Raw genomic sequence first — 19,301 nt, 5'->3', positions numbered from 1 at the left:
TCCACGAAGTCCCATTGCTTTTGTCAGGCATCATTAACCTCCATCAAGAGATCCTGCACCAAGAAAACCTCATTATGGCAGAAGCCATAGGATACCATAGGAAACATAAAAAGGGCAGAAAAGCACTGCAAATTTCTCCTCTAGAGATATATCATCTTTTGAGTTGAGAGCAGACTGTGTTACCATAATCAGTCCTCCTCAGGCTAGAAGCTTGCCCAGTGACAGTATGTGTAAGGTTCCTCCTGAATAAATAGAGAAACATGTAAAAGAAAGTCTCTCAAGTCTAGTTAAGATCAAACTGAGCTAAGAACAGGTCTTCATGTTAAGCAAAAGCTTGATTTATAGCAGTTGTCTGGGGGTCAGGAAGCAATTACATCCTGTGGAGGTCATAGCTACCCCTAGGGCAAACAAAGTGAGGAAGGTGGAAAGTGCCTTTAACAGGTGTCAACCCACTTGTGTAATTGTTTCAGCTGGAGGCTCATAAGCAAAGGGATTCATTTCAAGGGGAAGTCACGTGTTTTAATTAAAAAAATAAACGTATCACACAGAAAGTGCCGATTTTAACATTTATTTTTTTTTAAACTCCAATTTCCATTTTTTTTCCACGGGCAGATTTTCTTTAGCAATAGCTCAAGAAGTATTATAATGCTAACTACAGCTAAAAGGAAACATTTTGGCACAAGATAGTAATAAAATAAATAGAATAAATAAGCCACTTTACACATGTGGAACAAAACAAAAACAACATGCAATAAACTTAATACTCTGTACAACAGCTTAAGGTAGTCTTTACTAAATAATATCATGCCATATTAGTACACATATTAATAAAAATAGAAACTGTAACAAAATGCTTAATTCAAGCAAACCAGAGATGCAATATGAATCAACTAGAGAAGTTCAACAGTTCCAAAGAAGCCTGAGTTGGAGGTGAGTGAGCACACAACAGTGTACAAGATAATCTCAACCAAGAGGTTGAACCTGGTGATTCTTCAGCCATGTCTGTGTTTATTTCCTTGCTGGAAACCATATCAGGCTGACATCCTCTTGAGCTTATGGCTGTTGAAAAAAAGAGAGAACACACATAAATAAAGACCTCAGCCACGGGTCAGTTATAGATTTCTTCTCTGAGAGAATAGTTCAGGTAGGGAAAGGGACATGTGGACATGACTGTCCCTGAGAAGACTCTAAAAAGGAGTAGCCAGTTCTGACAGGAGATAGAAAGACAAATGTGTTCACCAACGCCATCAGGAGATGTGAGAAACAAGCTTTCATATATGCCCTGTTTTCATCAGCCTGTCATTATTTAGATGTTTAGATTCCTACCTGAGGAAAAGAAGATGCTTCTTCACCCAGCCTTCCTTAGGATTTACACAGGCCTTCAGCCCACTGTTGGTGTGGAAACTGGAAAAGAGATAATGATAAAGAAATCAGTAAATAATTAGAAATCCCTGCTAGTAAATACTGTGAAGATCCATTTTGTCAAAAAAAGTGTCATACTCTATATAATGAACAATAACAACCGTTTTTGTAAATGCCATTTAGATATAGGATAATCCAAACTCCTCCAATATTATATGAACATAAAGAAACATCCAATGAAATTTAAATGTAATAGCTGCTTCAGTCTCAGGGATCATTGTTTGCACCATAAAATTGTGTTCAATTTATTTGATCCACTGAGACAAAGACCTTTGCTGAATACCAGAAATAATTTCTAAAATTAAGGAGATTAGTTGCTGTCAAACTAAGGTGACAGATCAACATCTAGGAGGGACAAAACCTTGTGGAAAAGGAAATCCAATCCCTGTGAATTAAGAGAACTCTTGTCACTTATGTGTCTGCTAACAGGTCTTGGCAAGGTAACACCTTGTGTTGGCTAGAGTGGCCCTCAGCTGGAAACGAAGCACATCTTTGTTTGCACAGCTGATTCCTAAACAGTCAGGAATTTATTATTTAAATTGTATGGCTGTCCTATGAGTTAGTAGTCCCTGTCAACTACAGGTTGTGTGTTTTGTTTACAGGTAATATATACAATTTATTCAGTTAATTTAGGTTTTTGAAAAAGCAAGAAAAATCATTCAAATAATTGTTTCTGCCCAAACAGACATCCTAAGGTTAATACATATCAGAAAAACTGGAGGATCTTCTGAAAAGTAACTTACATGATTGCAGGGATATCACAGACTTCACTGGCGAGCTGTTCAGTGTAACCCTTCAGGGCCCACCGAGGCAGACGCACTTTGGTGTAAGACAGGCAGCAATCATGATTGCTGTGTGCTGGAATGAAGGAAAACAGCAAAGTAAATAAAACCCGTTTGCTCATGCTGCTGTGATGTCTAAGTACTCGCTGTACCCAACTATCCAGCTCCCTCCTGACAGAAGAGGAGGATGAGGCAGCATACTTTGCTGAAAGCATTCCCCCCACCTCACCCTCCTCCTGCTGCCAGCTTTGAGCAGCACCAAGAGCCGCTTCCTGGGGCAGAACGCCAGAGTTCACTCACCTTCGGAGGTGCCACACAGGAGCAGCGCCAGGAGCCCCATCAGGGAGACCAGGACCATGCTCTTGCTGCTAAAGCCAGCCATTCCCAGTCCACACTCACAGCTGTGCTCCAGTGAGTGCTTGGCTGCTGCCTGCCTGTTCTGCCAGCCCTGCCTCACCTCCACCTGCTTATAAAGGGGTGGCAGGAGCCACGGGAATTCACACGCGGGCGGGTTCCACTGTCATCAGTGCTGGGTTTCCCCATGGCAAATTCCATCGTGCCTGATTTGGCCCCAGCACACCTTCCTGGTACTATAACCGGAGATAAGAGTGTAACAGTGTGTTTGGGGAATATTTTTTTTATTTTTTTTAAGTAGCTTAATAGATTCTGTCTAAAAGAAAAGGAAATAAAAGTCTGTGAGGTAATGGTTCTGTGGGTGAAGGACGTATAGCTTTAGGGGTTGGAGTGTGGGTTGTGAAATGAGGAAAGTCAAATGTAGGTAACTCTCAATGTTACCTACAGAAATTGTGTGTCTGCTGTGTTCTAGTTTAATAAACCCAGCCTGGGGGCTGGTGGAGGTGGGCTGACCCAGCCAGATTCATTTCAGTATGGTGTGCTCACAGGAGCTGGGTCGCTAGCTGTGATGATACAAAAGCACTATATTAATATTAACTGGTTGGCTGACACAGTAACATCAGGCTTTGCAGATTACTGCTTTCTGAAATCTAGGTTGTAGTATTGGCAAGGACATGTGAGCAATATTGAGTATTCATGGAAATAGGTTTCTTCAGCTTCCTATACCTTGTATTCCCTGTCATCACTTTCAGCCCATTCATTACACATCTGAACTGTTTCATCTAAAACAGAGCGAGCTTAAAAGCAACCTGAAATAGGGTCTGTATTTTCCACCGAATCTGTGCTGTCCACAATGCATTAATGCTGCTTCATAAACAAGAGCTGTAGCTTGTTGCTTTCCCATCCCAAACCGTACCTGAGTATTGCAGCTCCTGAACATTCAACAAAAACACGGAATCTTACAATTGCCTCACATGGCTCTGGAGAAAGCACCGGGGAGAGGCTCTGTCATCACTGCAAGCACCCTGTTTGAGCTGCTACTGAAGGACGGTACTTTCCCGTGCTGTTTAGGGATCTGTGTGAAAATAATGGATTGGCTGCAGGCCATGTGCTGGTCGGCCAGTGTACACGGAGCTGCTACTGACTCCAGCTGCTTATAGAGTAACCTGAGCTGTAAGTGGCTTCTCTTAAGGTAGAGCTCAGGAGCACGGTCATCCTTCACAGGCTGTTAGTACCTCTTTCTAGAAATGTAAACAGCTTGAACTCCAGAATAGATTGTTATTCAGAGAAAATAATTTCTCTATACAATAGCCACAATTTAGGGAAGCTCATATGGCTGGTATACATTAGCAGCCTTGCAGTGTGCATGGCACCAGACATGCTGGAGATGCTTCTCTGCAGAGCCACAGCCCCTGGCCAAGGGACAAGGGAAGAGGCAACAAAGAACCCATGCCCTGATGTAACTGTTTTATGGATCATAGTGAAATGCCATAAAAATACGTAAAGATCAGTGCTCTCAGTATGCAGCTATTTCTGCGCTGTTTTGAGGACTATCTGTCCACGGTAGGCAACGCCTCAAACTACCTTAAGTAGAATGGTAATACCTAAAATTAGGACAGTTTGCCTTGATCGTTTTTTTCCTTTACACACAGATTTCAAGGATCCCAAATCTGTTACACCTATACCCAGCTTGTTTCTTATGCCATTTCCTAGGCCATGCTGTTATCTAGATGGAGGTGGCCTTGCATCTCAAGTCTCCCCTGTGACTCTACAGCTCTATTTCCTCTCCATTCAGTGCTTTTTGGAGAGAATCATCTCATCTGAACTTTCACACTGCTACCTAAGCACCAGGAGTTTGGATACCTCAGCAATGACATCACGAAGGCAGTGCTCACCCTGTACTCCTGCCCCCAGGCAGTTTTCATCACTCCACCAGTGACCAAGGCTGGCATCCTGCCTCCTCCTGTGGCAGCTGGACTTGTGCTTATAGTGCTCCTTTTATCTCATGGTTTGCTTGATTTAGGAAATTAGGATAAGGTTAAGATTTAGATTTAGAACAAAAGCCAGGAGGGGGGCCCTAACTTCAGGAGCACTGTCATTTTGTTTGTACTTCTTGTGTACAAAGTGCCTTCAGTTTATTTGCACAAAGTAATTTTAAAAAAAATATAGCCAAAGGGTTTTAATGCAAACAGCTGAAGAAAGCTCTGCTAGTCCTGATACGACACATCACTGTATCTTATCAGTCTTTACCTTTACAATCCCATAATGCAAACAGGGGGCAAAAAAATATAGAAACAGAGAGGTGCTTATGTGTTCAAGGGAGGTGATTATTCATTTTTCCTTGGGAACAAGTGGATGGTGACTATTGTCCACCCTGATCCAACCAGACTTCCAGCCTGGTTTCCCTGTGTTTAGTGTCTTAATACTGCTGCAATTCAAAGGCTGCACATGGAGAGGGTCAGCGAGGGGGCTACCAGGTCGAGGGAAGCTGTCATTGCCCTGCCCTGGGGCCTGCGAGGCTACATGGGGAGGGCTGTGCCCAGAGTCTTCTCAGAGGGGCACAGCCAAACACAAGGGCCATCAGACCCAAGTCGTGAAAAGGGAAATTCCCATCAGCCACATGGAAACCCCCTTTTCCTGGCCAACAGGTGAAGCTCTGGGACAGGCTGGCCAGGAGAGGATGTGAAAGCCCAGTTTGAATACACCTGCAGATACTCAAACTTCAGCTGGATGTGGCCCTTTCCTGAGTATGATCTTAAACTTGGGTTCCTTCCCAAGCCATGATCAAGCCCACATTATTTTTTCTGGGTTTGTCACATTTAACTCACCTTTTCTTATTTTAGTTTCCCAACTTATTTGTCTTCCTGACTTGACTTCGCTGTAAGCTTCTCAGTTTCCCTCCCTCCTGTTGCTCCTGCTCAGATTCCCCCACAGACCTTGCTCTCCCTCCCTGATGCTCCACTCACAATAAGACAAAGCACCAAAACACAGACTGACAAAGCGTTCAGCCTCTCCTAGGCTTCCCCTCCTGTTGTTCCAGGGGCCAGAAGGAACAGGCTCAAACCCTCCCGGATGTATTGATGTTGGGGTTTAGAGATGTAACAAGAACTGACAGTATTTACAACATAGAAACTACAGATAGCTGAGCCAAGTGATTTAAATAAACCGTGAGGAGAGGAAGTGAGACAGCCAGCAAGGCAACACCCAATTACTTTTTAACCAGGTGCACTGTCTTGAAGAAGTTCACAAGGCAGTTACTTAGGGAGACCACTGAAGACCCCAGATGAAGACCCTCAGAGACCTTATAAGGACATGCATATATGCTAAGAAGTTTTGGGAAATGTGAATATATAACAGCAATGAGGGGAACGAAAAATGAATACTCATGTAATGATGATACCCAGTGCACCCAGCACCGATTAAAGGATGCCTGACTTTTAAAGCTCACAAATTGGGTCTTGGAGGTTTAATTCAAGTGCTCTTTTTAGGCAACAGTATTACAAATGGTGAGGCAAAGACAGCCTAGGTGCCAGTGCTGCAGGGCCATTCAGTTAGAGCTATGGAAGGAGAGGAAATGCATCAGGAAAAACTGAGCCTTTTCCATATAGTAGTAATATATATATATATATGTGTGTGTGTGTGTGTGTTTTATATATATATGGAAACTGACAGTTTTGAGCCATTTGGGGATGTTAGAGAGGAGAGCTGGGGAGTCAAACTGCTGTCAGACACCACCTGCAAAGCTAGAGCCCCTCTATCTGCACTTTTCCAGGTCACCAGGCTGCTGCATCCTGGTAATATGCTCCTCTCTTTTATCCCAAAGGACCTGCTGAAAGTCTGAAGTGCTGAAGGGACTTAATAGTTCAGCCTTGATAAATACCCCTATTCCAGTGGAAAAATGGCCATTGTTTTGGGGGGGATCAGCTTTGAAACTGTAGCCCCACAATGGTAACCTATTTGACCATGCAGCTCCTAAAAAAACCCTACAGATGCAAGGCTTAAAACACACCATTAACTTCTGAAGAGAAAGATAGAGAAGGAATTTTATGATCATTAACTCTTTGATTGATAGACTATATCTTATAGTCACTTTATGAGTTTAGGTCTAATATTAAACATGAAAGAGTAAAATAAGTAACCCCAAAACATCTCTTACCTACTTAGATGTTAGACATCGTCTATATCTTTACCTATACCCTACAATGAGAAACATTGACACTTGTTAATTGACTGGCAGTTAAGCAAAATTTCCATGTTTATTCACCCTCACAAAGAGATGTTGTTTTAATGCATATTACTGCCTTGTCTGAACTGATGAAAATAAAGCATTACAGCAATACAGGAAAAACAGAACTGAATGGGGGAAATTCCCTTCTGTAATTTCCAGTGGTTTAGGACTCCTTTGACAGAGCAAAGGGCATGAGAAGGCACTAGCTGAAAGGATCATGGCCAAATGCAGGGATTTAATCATTGCACAATCCCTAATGTATACACACATAATAAGTGCCAAGCACAAAAGTTCCACAGGTAACTTGCTCAATATCTCTGGAGCTTTAGAGGCTGTGATGCAATCCGGTGATTTCATGCACTTCAATGCTTGTGTGACTGACAAAATTGTCATCTGAAGGAAGAAGGCAATTTTTACTAATTATAGGTTGCACTTCCTAAGTGCATATAGAATACTATAGAATGACATTGCTTTGATGCAATTATGGACATATCATATACCTGTTGGGAGAAATTAACCTCTCACCTATCGAAAGTGCAGGTTATGAGGAGACTGGTGCACCTCCTGTGAACATCCCAGCACCAAGGGAACACACCTTGGAAAGTGATCTTTCAACACAGAAAGTGATCTTTCAGCAGGGAAAGTTGCTTAGAAATCCTTTCATGTTTTTCATCTCATTTCTCTTTGGCAATCCATCCTAGAACTGCTGGTTGCTTGCTGCTAAATACATATAGAAGCTGAGTATCCAGTGTTCTGAGAGCAGATTTCTCTCTAAGCTAACTATTTTGTCTACAACCCTTGGGGTAACCAACCAAAACACCCATTCCCATACCCCTGGGCTGCTGGGGGAAGGGGGTAGAGAAAATCAGGAGTAAAGTTAAGCCCAGGAAGAAGGGAATGTGGAGGGAAGGTGCTTTAAGATTTGGTCTTATTTGTCATTATCCTGCTCTGGTTTGATAAATTAAACTAATTTCCCCAGGTTGAGTCTGTTTTGCTCACGTTGGCAATCGGTGAGTGATCTGTCTCTGCCCTTATTTTGACCCTTGAGCCTTTCCTTATATTATCTCTCCTCTGTCCAGCTGAGGGAAGGAGTGATAGAGCGGTGTGGGTGGACACCGGGCATCCAGCCAGTGTCAACCCATCATATAGTTAAAAGAAGAAACAATGAAAAGCTGCTTGCCAAGCTGAGCTCTAGGTTACATTATATTTGTTTTATTATGGCTCCATTTATCTTCCAATTCAAATTTGTATTTGCCTTTAGGCATAATAAACACAAAAATAGAAACATTTTGACTAATACGTTTCTGAAGTTGAGAAGTGCTGATTTTCTGCGTAACTTCCACAAACCTGAGGAAGAAGGAAAGGAATCACTTGAGATCATACACTGTCTCCTGCAAGGGACTGAGACCACCAAGAGTCATTTGCAGACAAAAAGAAAGCTGCTTACAAAAAGTAGTAATGCGAGTAAGCAAGGAATTAATGTAAATAATTACTGTAATGTAAGGATGTTAAACACATTGCTACTTAATGTAATTAAGTAGTAATGTGTCTAACATTCTGAAATCTTCACCAAAAAAAGCTATCAGCAACTTTTCAGCACTAAGGTTGTCATGCAACCACACTGAAACTGAGCCTGAAGCTCCTGGTTCACTGTAGCCCTCACATCACCACCTCTGCACAAGTCAGTCAGTGCTTCTCCACTGCTGTGGTTTGGCTAAAAGTTTCCCTGAGATGTATAGACCCCAAAGAAGATTTGGAATAGGAGAATGGCTGGATTCAAAATCCACAGCCTGAACATCAAAATGTCTTCCAGTAATAATAAATGAGGGTTTGCATTTTAAAAATATTTAATTCAGAAAGATGAGAAAAAGATGCTATTCCTTGGAAATTATGAAAGAGAAATACATGATATTTTCCAGATCTTGAAAATTAACAGAAAAGAATAGAGGTAGGGGAAAAAAAATCTGGGATTTATAATTTTTGTTAAAATGCAGCTTTTGATGGTCTGAAACTATTTGTGAATTCAATGGAAACATGGTTTTGTATAAAATTAGAAGAGAATAATTTAGAAAATGTGAAGCTGCTTTTTTTCTTGCGTTCTGTGTTTGCTTTCTCAAGTAGGCCTAAAGCAAATAAAACAAACCTTACAAAGAAAAGAGGAGAAAGAAGAACTAAGTAACATGAAGTGGTAAAGTTTTAGGTTTACCAAGAGGACTCATTGACTGAAGGTTTTACTAAGACGCACTTGACATATAGAACATGTGCTCACTCTGGACTACTTAGCACATGACTGTCACAGACAGTATTTTGTCATTCATTACTGGAAGACCAGCTTAAAAATACCCAGTGACACCTGCTTTTTTTGGATTGCCAAACAAGCAGCCAAACAAGGTTGTTTTGAATAGCTGTTAGTTGACACTATTGAGTAGCTGTGTTATGAAGCCTGGCAGAGTAGCTGTGGTCACAGGCCTTCTCAAGACAAATGCTGCAATCACTGCAGCTTTTCAGCACTACACGGTTACATTATAGGGACTTTCCTGTGAGGAGATTTAAACCACAGTTTCCCAAAGCAGCTGGCTCAGACTTCCTTCTGTCCCAGAGTCCTGCCCTTTTCCCAAGGAAAACACACTACCACATCCAAGTCCTTCTGTCCTGATTCTTACAGGTTCTTTTGCACAGTAAAACTGAGATAACTGACTTTCTTATCCTCCTACACCCCTTTTCTGGACCTTAGTCCTCACTTCTTGGTTTCTTGCAAGAGACATTTGTGGGCCCTAACAAGGTCAGCCTTTCCCTAGGTCCTGTTAAGGAAACATCTGTCAGGGTAATTTTTCTTCTTTTCCTACAAGGTTCCCCTTGGCTGCTTCAAGCATGGTCTTGCTTGTCCCCATTTTCAAAGTCTTTCTCACTTATTGCTAGGCTGGACAACTCCAGTCAGCCCCAGCAGTCCTCTGTTGGTTGGGCCCTTGGCTGGGGCTTTGAGGAAGATGCTGTTCCCAACCATGCAAGTCTGCTCACAAGGCAAGAGCCAGAGCCAGAAAAGATGTTTTAAGTCAAGCAGATGTTTGGTCTCAGCAGAAATCTGCTATTCCAAAATGAACTGTGTTTTACAAGAATATCTTCTCCTCGAGTAAGTAGGCTCAGCCTCCCTGAGATCAGACTGGTCCTTTTTTCTATTCATGTTTGTGCAGAACCTAGCACATCAAGGGACATGGGAACTGGGGCAGAGCTTCAGGATATGACACATACACTCTAACTGCTCTGCCTTTGAGAGGACTCACAGGAAGATGAAGGCACATGGAGAAAAGCTTGGACCACATAAAATAAAATTATTCTTCATGAAAGGGATAAAACCTCACACGCTGTTGATGAACAAAGATCATCATGGCTAGGCTTCACGAACGAAGATTTGGGAAGGCTCTATCCACGTTTGTTACAAGTGAACAAACAAACAAACAAACAAACCCCAAAGACTTTGATGACTCTATGATCCAAACTCTTCTGAACTGGCAAGAAATCAAGGTATTAGAAGAACTCAGGACATTTTGAGTACAAGAATTCTTAATTTCAAGCAAACACTAGCAGTGTGATGCATTTCTTTTAAGTCTGTCTCAAATGTCATTAGCAATTTAGCAATAAATGAAGCAGCCAGCTAATTATGAGCACTTGTCAAAATATGACAAATGCTCTTCCAGCAGGACTTTACACTACTTGGGCTGTTGCAATGATTCAAAGTCTCCCATAGTGTCTGTAACGAGATGCACCTTGAGGGTAAAAAAAAAAAAAGGTAAAGTGGAGCTGCTGAGCTGAAACTTCCTACACACACTAGTTGGGCAAACACAAATTTGCATCTCCGAAATGAGGCGTCAGTCTGTGACGACAGGGCAAAATCTGCCAGCAGGGGGAGGTTTGTAGGATCAGTGTACAAGGGAACACGCCTTGGAAAGTGATGTTTCAACACGGAAAGTGATCTTTCAACACGGAAAGTTACTTAGAAATCCTTTCAGGTTTTTCCTCTCATTTCTCTTTGGCAATCCACAGTAAGTGGCCACCAGTCACTACAAGTATTAACCTATTCAAATGAGATTTCTTCGACCTATGTCTCATTTCCTTTTTGTTACTTAACTGGAGGTTTTAACAGTATGCAATAAAGACTAGAGCACAAGCAAAGAGTGTGCATTGAATTGGATTGTATGGCTTCGTTACAGGAACTACAAATAGGATGTCAAAGTCACCAGATTGAATCATCAAGTAGAAAACTTGGAGATATGAGAGGTTTTTTGGTGCTGGGATAATCATATCCCACATATCCATTTCTAACTACAGTGCCCTCCAAATTCTAAAGATGAAGCTTAATAGAATATTTTATTCTCTTTCTCATCTCCTAAAAGCATGGTTTTTGCTCATTTTTTGTTACTGTGTGGAACAGCGATGGCGCTGAATTTAAAAGATGAGGTTTTTTCATTTCTACTGAAAAAAAAATCAGTAAAAGTGGATTCCTGGAACTTGGCTGGCTCATTCATCATGGGGAGCATAGGTGTCATGGGGCTCATCTGGGGTTGGCACTGATGAGAAAACAGGCCTCAACTTTTAGAGCATTTGGTATTTTGTGAAAGCTGTTGTTTAATTCTTACATGTAACATATAGCTCCTATCAAGGAAGTATTAAGCAAAATGTTCTTATTAGCTACAGTCTCAATCACAATTTGCAGAAGTGAAGAGCTCAAAACCAGCTTGTGAACTACACTGACAATCTCGACATCAAAGTGATGGTAAAAGATAGATTTGCAGTCACAGCAAAAGTTCAACCACTTTTTCCTTGCCAGAATCATCTTTCCCCACCGCATCCAGAGACACCAAACTGCTGTTCTTCCTTTAAACAGTGACATTTCTATGCCATTAGAAGAGCTGACGGACAGTGTAGGGGGCAGAAGGACACCAGAGCCCAGTATACCCACCCACAGTCAGCACTTGCATAAAAGTCAGCTGCAAACCTACAGCAATGTCCTCGTAAAATTTTATTTAAAAAGAAAGTCCCCAGAGAATCCCACTGACAAAGTAGTAGTTCCTGTTCTCCACGGATGGTCTGGAAAAAAAAATGTAAAACTAAAGGAACTACTTAAGGTATAACCTTCTTCTGTAAGCCCTTCTGCCCTGCTGTAACATTCATTCAGTGCAACAGGAAGATTTTCTCCGCCTTCCAGTAAACTTCAGATCACAATATTTTTGGAATTTTGGTTCTGCATTTTAGAAGTTTCATTAGAGTAATTTGCTATTGGTACAATTACAACAGAAATAAATTTGGCATTTAAGGCCAAAATAGACCTTGATGCCCAGAGGGAGGCCATACATAAGATATCATCTGTCTGGTTCAATCCTGGAAATTTTATCGTCTATTTAAGTTGCTTGATTTTGTTGCTGTTGTTCGAAAGTAGTTTTGAAACATAAAAAAACCCAACCAAACACAAAAGATAAAACTTAATTTTCCAGCATTCTCAGACCTATAAAACAAAGAGGAAGATACCACAAAACTCACAAACAGCTTCATTTTGAAAAACAAATTTTGTAGCAGAAGAGTATCAACAGATGCTTTCACATGGTGAACTGTGTTTTTGGCTCAGCTCCATGAGTCCTCTGAACCACACTGCTTTGCACCCCCAACTGGGAGACCAAAGTGTGCTTTGTGCCAGTATGAGTGAGAAAGTGAAAGGGGGATCTTGCTCAACCAACAAACCCAGTCCTCAGCCAATGGGAAACACCTTTATTTGGAAACCTACGAAAGCCTCTGACAGGTTTTCGCAAGAGACACGGAACAAATCAGGTCACTGTGGTACAAATAAGGAGGCCTGTAAAGCCTTGGCAATGCTTCCAAGAGGACACCCAGCATAATTTGGATGCTGCTTCCCTGGTCTCTCGCAACTATAGTGGTGACCTGCCACCTACATTGAATTTAGCAATGAAACACTAACCGAAAGAAGGGACAATCCAACCAGTGACTCACATTGCCAGAAGCTAATGGAACTTTACTTTCCGTGGTCAAAACCAAAAGATTAAGAGGCAAAGCACTCCTTTCAACCCAGCCCTTACCCAGAGTTCTTAGTGTACAAAAGGGGACATAAAGCACGGCTCTGCAGGCAAAGAAGGTTCAACCAGCCTTTAGAAACCCATCACAAAACTTCTATGTGCTCCATGCCATGTTGGTAGCACATTATACCAAGAGATCCAGGCCTTGTTTGTGCAAACATCCAAGCCTGGCACCTCTAAAATGCTGTCTGTAAGAAAAATTAATTAACCCGCCAAAATGTCTCAGGGTGATAATCAATGGCCCAGTGGTTAAATGGAGATCCTGCACTGCTACCAGAAGCCCCTAGTCTGCATGGTGCAAGTGGCAATGCACACTCCAGTGACATGAGTAAGAAGAGTAAAATAAAGAGGAAAACAAAGAGTGACTAAGAAGTAAAGGTGCGATCCTTATGTAAGGTACAGTGTAGTGAAAAATAACCTTACACCATTACTTTTTAGTAAGGAAGCAGTTGTAAGTCTACATTTAAACTAAATACCTGAAACGTTAGTGTGGTTGAATGTATTCTCTAACTTGCTCCTTGGAGTAATGCCCTTAGTACCTTTTAGCTAAATATTCCAAACTAAACTTTGCATACCAATATTTTAGTGTCTCAGATGACAAGCACCTGGGCCCATCATGTGAGTGTCTCACCACCTTAGGAACTCCGAGTGAGATTCAGCTGAGAGGGGAGTTGTGGAAACCCTCACCCACACACTGTGGGATTCAGGGCCAGATTGCAAAGAGTAGCTTGTTCCCAAAGTGAGCATGTAGTTTATATGAGAAAAGATAAAGATCCGCTCATCCATGAATGAGAAAGTGAACTTGCCCTGTGAATACTCCTGGGTCTGAGAAATCCAACAAAAATGCAGTTTAATCTTCATAGCTGCCATTGCAGCCTTTCTGTGTGTGGGTTGTATTTGACCGTCAATTGAGAAAAATCTCCAGCATTAGCCACAGAAAATTTTCTTTGCTACTGCTTCCTTTTGAGAGTATAGTACACATCCTTCAAAAAGAATATGCCTTCAGTTTGATTTGCAAAGTCTCCTCGCCTCAGTCAGCCAGGTGTCAAGAAACAGATGTAGTTTGTGAACTGAAAGTCAGTGCCTAAATCAGCACAGACAGAGAGGGAGACACATACCCCACACAGCCAAGGGGAGTCTCTCAGCCTCGGTGCCATCCTGCAAAGCACCAGAGATAACACCAGGATCGAGCCCGAGGGGCAGCAGAGGCAGGAGAAAGTACCAGGATGACAGAGGTTTGCAGTCTTTTCTCTTACTGCCTTTTCTGCCCCTTCTCAGAATTTTCCTGTCTTCTTGATACATTAGAGACCATATTACATTAACTCATTAGGATACACTAACAAATATATATAGATACCATAAAATTCACCTTTTCTCTAGTTCTTACAGAATCTTCCCTTTCCCAGCTGAACAGAATTGGGATGCCAGCTAGTAACAGATGCCCAGCCCACTGTCCAAGCAGAACAATCTCCAAGCAGGACCAGCATAAAGAGTATGGTCCTATTCAAACCCAGCAACCAAGCTCTGCTGCAGGCAGTTTATGGCATAGGGCTCAAGTTGACCGAAAACTTGCATAAGCTCATCACATTTTTAGTCTTCCATTTGGCATTCAGATCTAATCAGTGAAAAAGGATGAAAGTTTAAGTACAAACAAGATGGACTAAAGACTACGGAAAGAACAAATAATAAAGGATAAAAAAGGATCTGAAAGCAGAAAAAACAAATATCAATGCCTGGAAGTTACTTAAATCATTCTTTCTCATTGTTACATTACAGGAAAAAGAGAATTCTGGTTTTTTTCTCAGTGCTAAGAAATTCGAGTTGGATTCTTGCCTCAGTAAGTCAGTGCAAATCCCAAGTAACACTGTTCACCTCAACAATTCTCTGCATTTTAGCAAGAGTCCTTGAGAATACAACCAAATGCAGGCAGACACAGTGTCCTCTCAGATGAGCTGTCACCTGCTATAGCCACAGGTTCCATTAAACATGCAGAACCAAAATAGCTCTGGAATCAGTGTCAGACAGTGACTGATAGCTGGGAAAGTGCCAAAGGAATTATTACATTCCATTCATTTATTAGTTTAATATATATTACAAAATCTGTTGGCATTCAAGGAGCATGTGGGTGACACATGGTTTAGTTTTAGATAATCCTGTGAGGAGCAGAGCGTTGGACTCAATGATCCTTGTGGTTCCCTTCCAGCTCGAGATATTCTATGACTTGATAAGTGAACAGCACTGTCTCAGGCAGGAGTAGGTGATTTCATGGACAAAGGTCAACAAACAAATTTCAAAGGAAATAGGCAGGGATGGCCAGTCTCACATCACTAATCTAATAACTTTGACTGTTGAAGAGTAGGAGGCAAAAAGGCTACGAAATGTGGCCAAGGCTGAAGGCAAAGGACTGGCTGAGCTGGGCAGCTCCTCAGACCCAGGGAATTTCATATGTTTTTCATATTCACGTTTATGTCCCTAAAGTTACTGTTCCATTTTACTGTGTATGAACCAAGATGCTGCCTTCCTCTGATTGGATAATTTACTGTTATTTAAAAATATTTACAAATTACATTTTCCTACTGTAATGCTCACATTCCTAAGTAATTATTATATGCCCCCTTCCAGACCTACATGCCTACAGGGGGGGAGTGGATCTACATTTGTAGGATTTTTCCTTTTTGTGAAAACCTGTACATTTCAGAGTGTACTCCACTGCTGTGAGTCCCACAGAATCTTCTGAAGCTGACTGTGGGCCATCTCCATCCTCAGCAGAACTGTGAGAACCTGCCTAAGCAAAAAACCTGAGAAATTTGCCAACCAACAAGTCAAGGGTGTTTTACTTTTTAAACTTCCCAGAATAGTATGAAACCCCAAGTATGTAGTGGGGAAACATTCAGATCTTACAACACTAGTATCTGCTCTCTGTCTTGTCTGTCATTACCCACACATAGCTACTGCTCCATCTTTAATACAGACCAGTTTGAAGGACAGGTGAGTCTAAAGCCACCTATCCTGTCAAATAGATCCAAAATTCTTTGGGAACAGAATTATCTCTATTGATTATGTGCCAGTCAAGCACCAAACTGTAGTTTCGATCTTGATTTACTGCTGCCTTTGGGCAAAGACAGGCCAGGATTATCTGGCTGTTCCTTTAAGGGAATGTGGATGCTGGAAGAAAGCCAACTGGAGGCAATTTCAAAGGAGGTGTCAGAGCAAGCTGAAGTACCAGAAAAACAGGAAAAGCATAAAACCCAAACAGAGTCCAGTAGCTGCAATACACACAGGACGGCCAGAAGAAAGACTGGAAACACTAAAAGGAGACTTTTCCCCTGGAAGTAAGAAAGGAAGAGCTCCAGCAGACAAGGTACGATTATATATGAACACTGGAAATCAGAAATCCTCCAGTGACAAGGGAAACTGGGAGAAAAGAAGAGAGCTGTCTGGTGGGGAACTGGCAGGCTGGGTCAGACTGTGTGGGAGAAGAGCTGACAGCTCGGGCACCAAGAATTGCAGGAGGAAACAGAGAATTGTTTTGCTGCAGAATAACACCAAGGCATCCTACCATATCTTGAAAAGTTAAGAAAAGCCTAGATTTATAAAATATGAAGTGACCATATGGGGTGACTGAATGGGAACAAATTGGATCCTTTCCCCTAATGCACCAAGGCACAGCTCTCGCTGTCAGAGGTTTGTGATTATGAATGCAGAAAGGAGTGGTTATACGAGCAGCTGCAGAGCTGAGCCGGGGCTGCACTGGTGGCCAAGGGCTGGGGTGTGAGGAGAACACACACCCCAGTGTGGATGGGGTGGCACCCACCTCCCACTCCCCAAGGGCAGAGTGGGCTGCCCCTGAGAGCCCTCAGCCCACTGCCTTTCCCAGCTCAGCACCAGTGGCAGGTTTTTTTCTGCACAGCTGCTTCATTCAAGTGGGAAACTTCTCATCTGACTTCCCTGCCAGCCTAACACAGGCACCTCAAAAACTACCGACCAGAGGTACATGTCTAGCCAAAACCCCCAAACAGTGCATGTGCTGGGGCTGGAGGGATGCAGAGACCAGGGCACACCTGAAGTCCTTCTGTATACAGTCAAACCATAAATTACTAATTAGGCGCAGCCCTGCCACCAATGGGCAGCATCAGAGGGGCAGCACACAGCACCCTGCAAGCCCTGGGCAGACAGCAGCTTGCCCCACTCACCTCCAAGGTGTGGGACGTTTTGAAAGGATCCATGAGACCTTCTGCCCTTGTGTCACACAGCCTGCTGTGGGGAGAGCAAACATGGCAAGTCCCAAAACAGACTGGAGCAGAGAATCTAGGATGGGAAGGGAAAAGTATGGCCTGGCTAAGTCACAGAGCTAACTTGTACAAATGTCCTTCATTACAGTGCAAGAGATGCTCTTCACGCCCCTCTTTTTGATGCCTTTCTCAGAATCTCAGGATACCACATGAAGCGTTCACATGGCATCAGGGTGCTGTAAAGCTTTAATGATTATCATGTGAAATAAAAGCAAAGGGATGTTATGGTGACTAAATGAGTGTTATTCTGGGCAGGGCCGAAACTAGTCCTGCCAAAGCCACGTTTGCAGCAGACCAATATTACAACAACTGGGAAGGGAGGAGGAGTAGAAACGCTTCCTTCCTTAAATGCTTGGAGTATCTCACGATCCTCCCGTACTCGTTTTCCCTTTGCTGGGGTTGCCTTGCCCTCTAGTGGTTCACACTACAGAGCTGAGTTCGTTTCTGCTGCAAGTCCTCTAATGTTGATGTTTTCAGCCATTATGCAGCAAAGAAAATAATTCCAATTCCCCCTGATCTCCACCCATCTCTTAGTGCATCAGGCCATTAGTAAAATGTGCTGCCATCTGCGAAGTTAGAAAAGAAAATGCATAATGCCTACTGCCTTATATATTATATATATCACATCCTGAAAAAGAGCATCCTCTGTCCATCCAGTCTGGAGAAATGTACTCATCAGGACATGAATATTTTTGGCTGAATAGCTCTTTCTTCAGCTTTTACAGAAAAAATTGAGAAAAAACACTACTTCATTTTTAAGATTAAAACTTTTGCCTAAGGGAAAAGTTCTCAAGAGGGAAGCAGATAAAAACCAAAAGCAGAATGGTGGAAATCCCATCTGCTTATTAACAACCTCCAAAAGGCTTCAAAAGATAAACTGGATGCATTTAGATTCCTGACATTGCCTATACCAACATGAATATGGACTATAACTTACTGTCTGTTTCCTTTGCATGCCCCCATGACACTCATTTTGACTTCTCTTTGGGCTCTCTCCAGCAGAGTAGCAAATTTTAATCTATTCCATTATCTCACCTAGAGACAACATGAAAAATATCTGCTTCATTTCATTTTAGTACAGACTATTATCTTCCGTGACCAGTTTTATAGATGGAAGATACGATGTCTTTATCCAAACTTGATTTCTGATGCAGTTAATTCCAGATTGTCAATTAATGACCGTCTGGCTTGATATCCTTTGTGTATTTATTAGCAACTCCCATCTGCTGGGCTCCAGAGTTACCAGCTCTCCATAAAAGGAAAGACACGCACATCTAGGAGCCAAGGGAGAAAAAACAGCAACTGTGAACTAGTTACTTGTCACTCAACAAGGTGCTTGGCTGTGATCAGTCATGGTGTCAAAGGAAATCTCCATGCTCAGCTGTCTTCAGCCACTTCTGTCTAGAAAGGCTTTTCCTGTGTTTATCTTGGTCAGTGCACATTGAATGACAGTGTAGTTTGTCTCCCAGTTAAAGATCTTCCAATTCATTCTTTATGCACTTTCTACAAAGACAGAGAGGCAGCAGACAAATGTAAGGAAAAGCTGTTCACTTTAACTTTATAAAGAAAAATGTTTTCCAACTGTCAACCTCTAAAGAGCACTCCTTAGCATTAGAAATCACAAAATAGAAATTAATTACAAGACCTCTTTGCACTTGCATAGGCAGCATCATCCCTCTAACAAACCTTCTCTTTGGCTTTGCTACAGAGGCCATGGGCTGTTGGAAGCAAGAGAAAAGCAACACCTGGACTTTTCCCACCCTGATTCTCTGCCTCTATGGATTCTTCTACATGATGAAACCATCAGAACCTTTCCTAACACCATATCTAACAGGACCAGATAAAAACCTAACCACAGATGAGGTATGGTTTTACTCTGATGTTTCTTTTACTTGGAGCAGCAAAAATAGAAAAGGAAACCTTTGTTTAAAGGATTTAAACAAAGATCAAAAGAAAAAAAACCATAACTGTAATCAGCTTTGGCAGGTTACAGTTTGCAGCAGACAGCATAAATAAAAGATCCATTTAATGGATCTAACATCCATTTGCCTGCCCAACAGTCCCATGCTGCTTCAGTGTGGTTATATATTTTATGAATTCCTTCAGAGCAAAAACTTCCCTCTACAAAGCTATAAAAAAT

At 42.0% G+C, this 19,301-nt stretch overlaps 2 protein-coding genes across 5 annotated transcripts in view; one reads left to right on the top strand and one right to left on the bottom strand.

Moving 5' to 3' along the window:
• Positions 1-298: 298 nt before the first annotated feature.
• Positions 299-19,301, bottom strand: part of CCL20 (C-C motif chemokine ligand 20) — a 27,965-nt gene continuing 8,962 nt past the window's right edge. For 2 of the 4 annotated variants that reach the window (XM_017822322.1, XM_017822323.1), the window contains exons 3-5: positions 2,166-2,280; positions 1,327-1,404; positions 299-1,059 (exon numbers count right to left, since the gene is read on the bottom strand). In XM_017822322.1, the coding sequence (XP_017677811.1) occupies positions 1,032-1,059; positions 1,327-1,404; positions 2,166-2,280 (221 nt within the window). In that variant the 3' untranslated portion in view covers positions 299-1,031. Of the gene's footprint in view, positions 1,060-1,326; positions 1,405-2,165; positions 2,281-2,504; positions 5,006-19,301 lie in introns of those variants that run through there. The other 2 variants (XM_017822325.1, XM_017822324.1) reach the window with 2 other exon arrangements.
• The window catches only part of LOC108500932 (thiamine transporter 2-like), a 9,286-nt gene continuing 6,018 nt past the window's right edge, over positions 16,034-19,301 (top strand). The window contains 2 exon segments of the mRNA XM_017822318.1: positions 16,034-16,230; positions 18,870-19,024. Coding sequence (XP_017677807.1) covers positions 18,875-19,024 — 150 coding nt within the window. The 5' untranslated portion in view covers positions 16,034-16,230; positions 18,870-18,874.

The sequence above is a fragment of the Lepidothrix coronata genome, unplaced genomic scaffold (assembly GCF_001604755.1).
Source record: "Lepidothrix coronata isolate B3197 unplaced genomic scaffold, Lepidothrix_coronata-1.0 Scaffold97, whole genome shotgun sequence".
Taxonomy (NCBI): Eukaryota; Metazoa; Chordata; class Aves; order Passeriformes; family Pipridae; genus Lepidothrix; species Lepidothrix coronata.
Note: the sequence above shows the minus strand (reverse complement) of the source record. Positions and strands in the feature narration are given on the sequence as shown.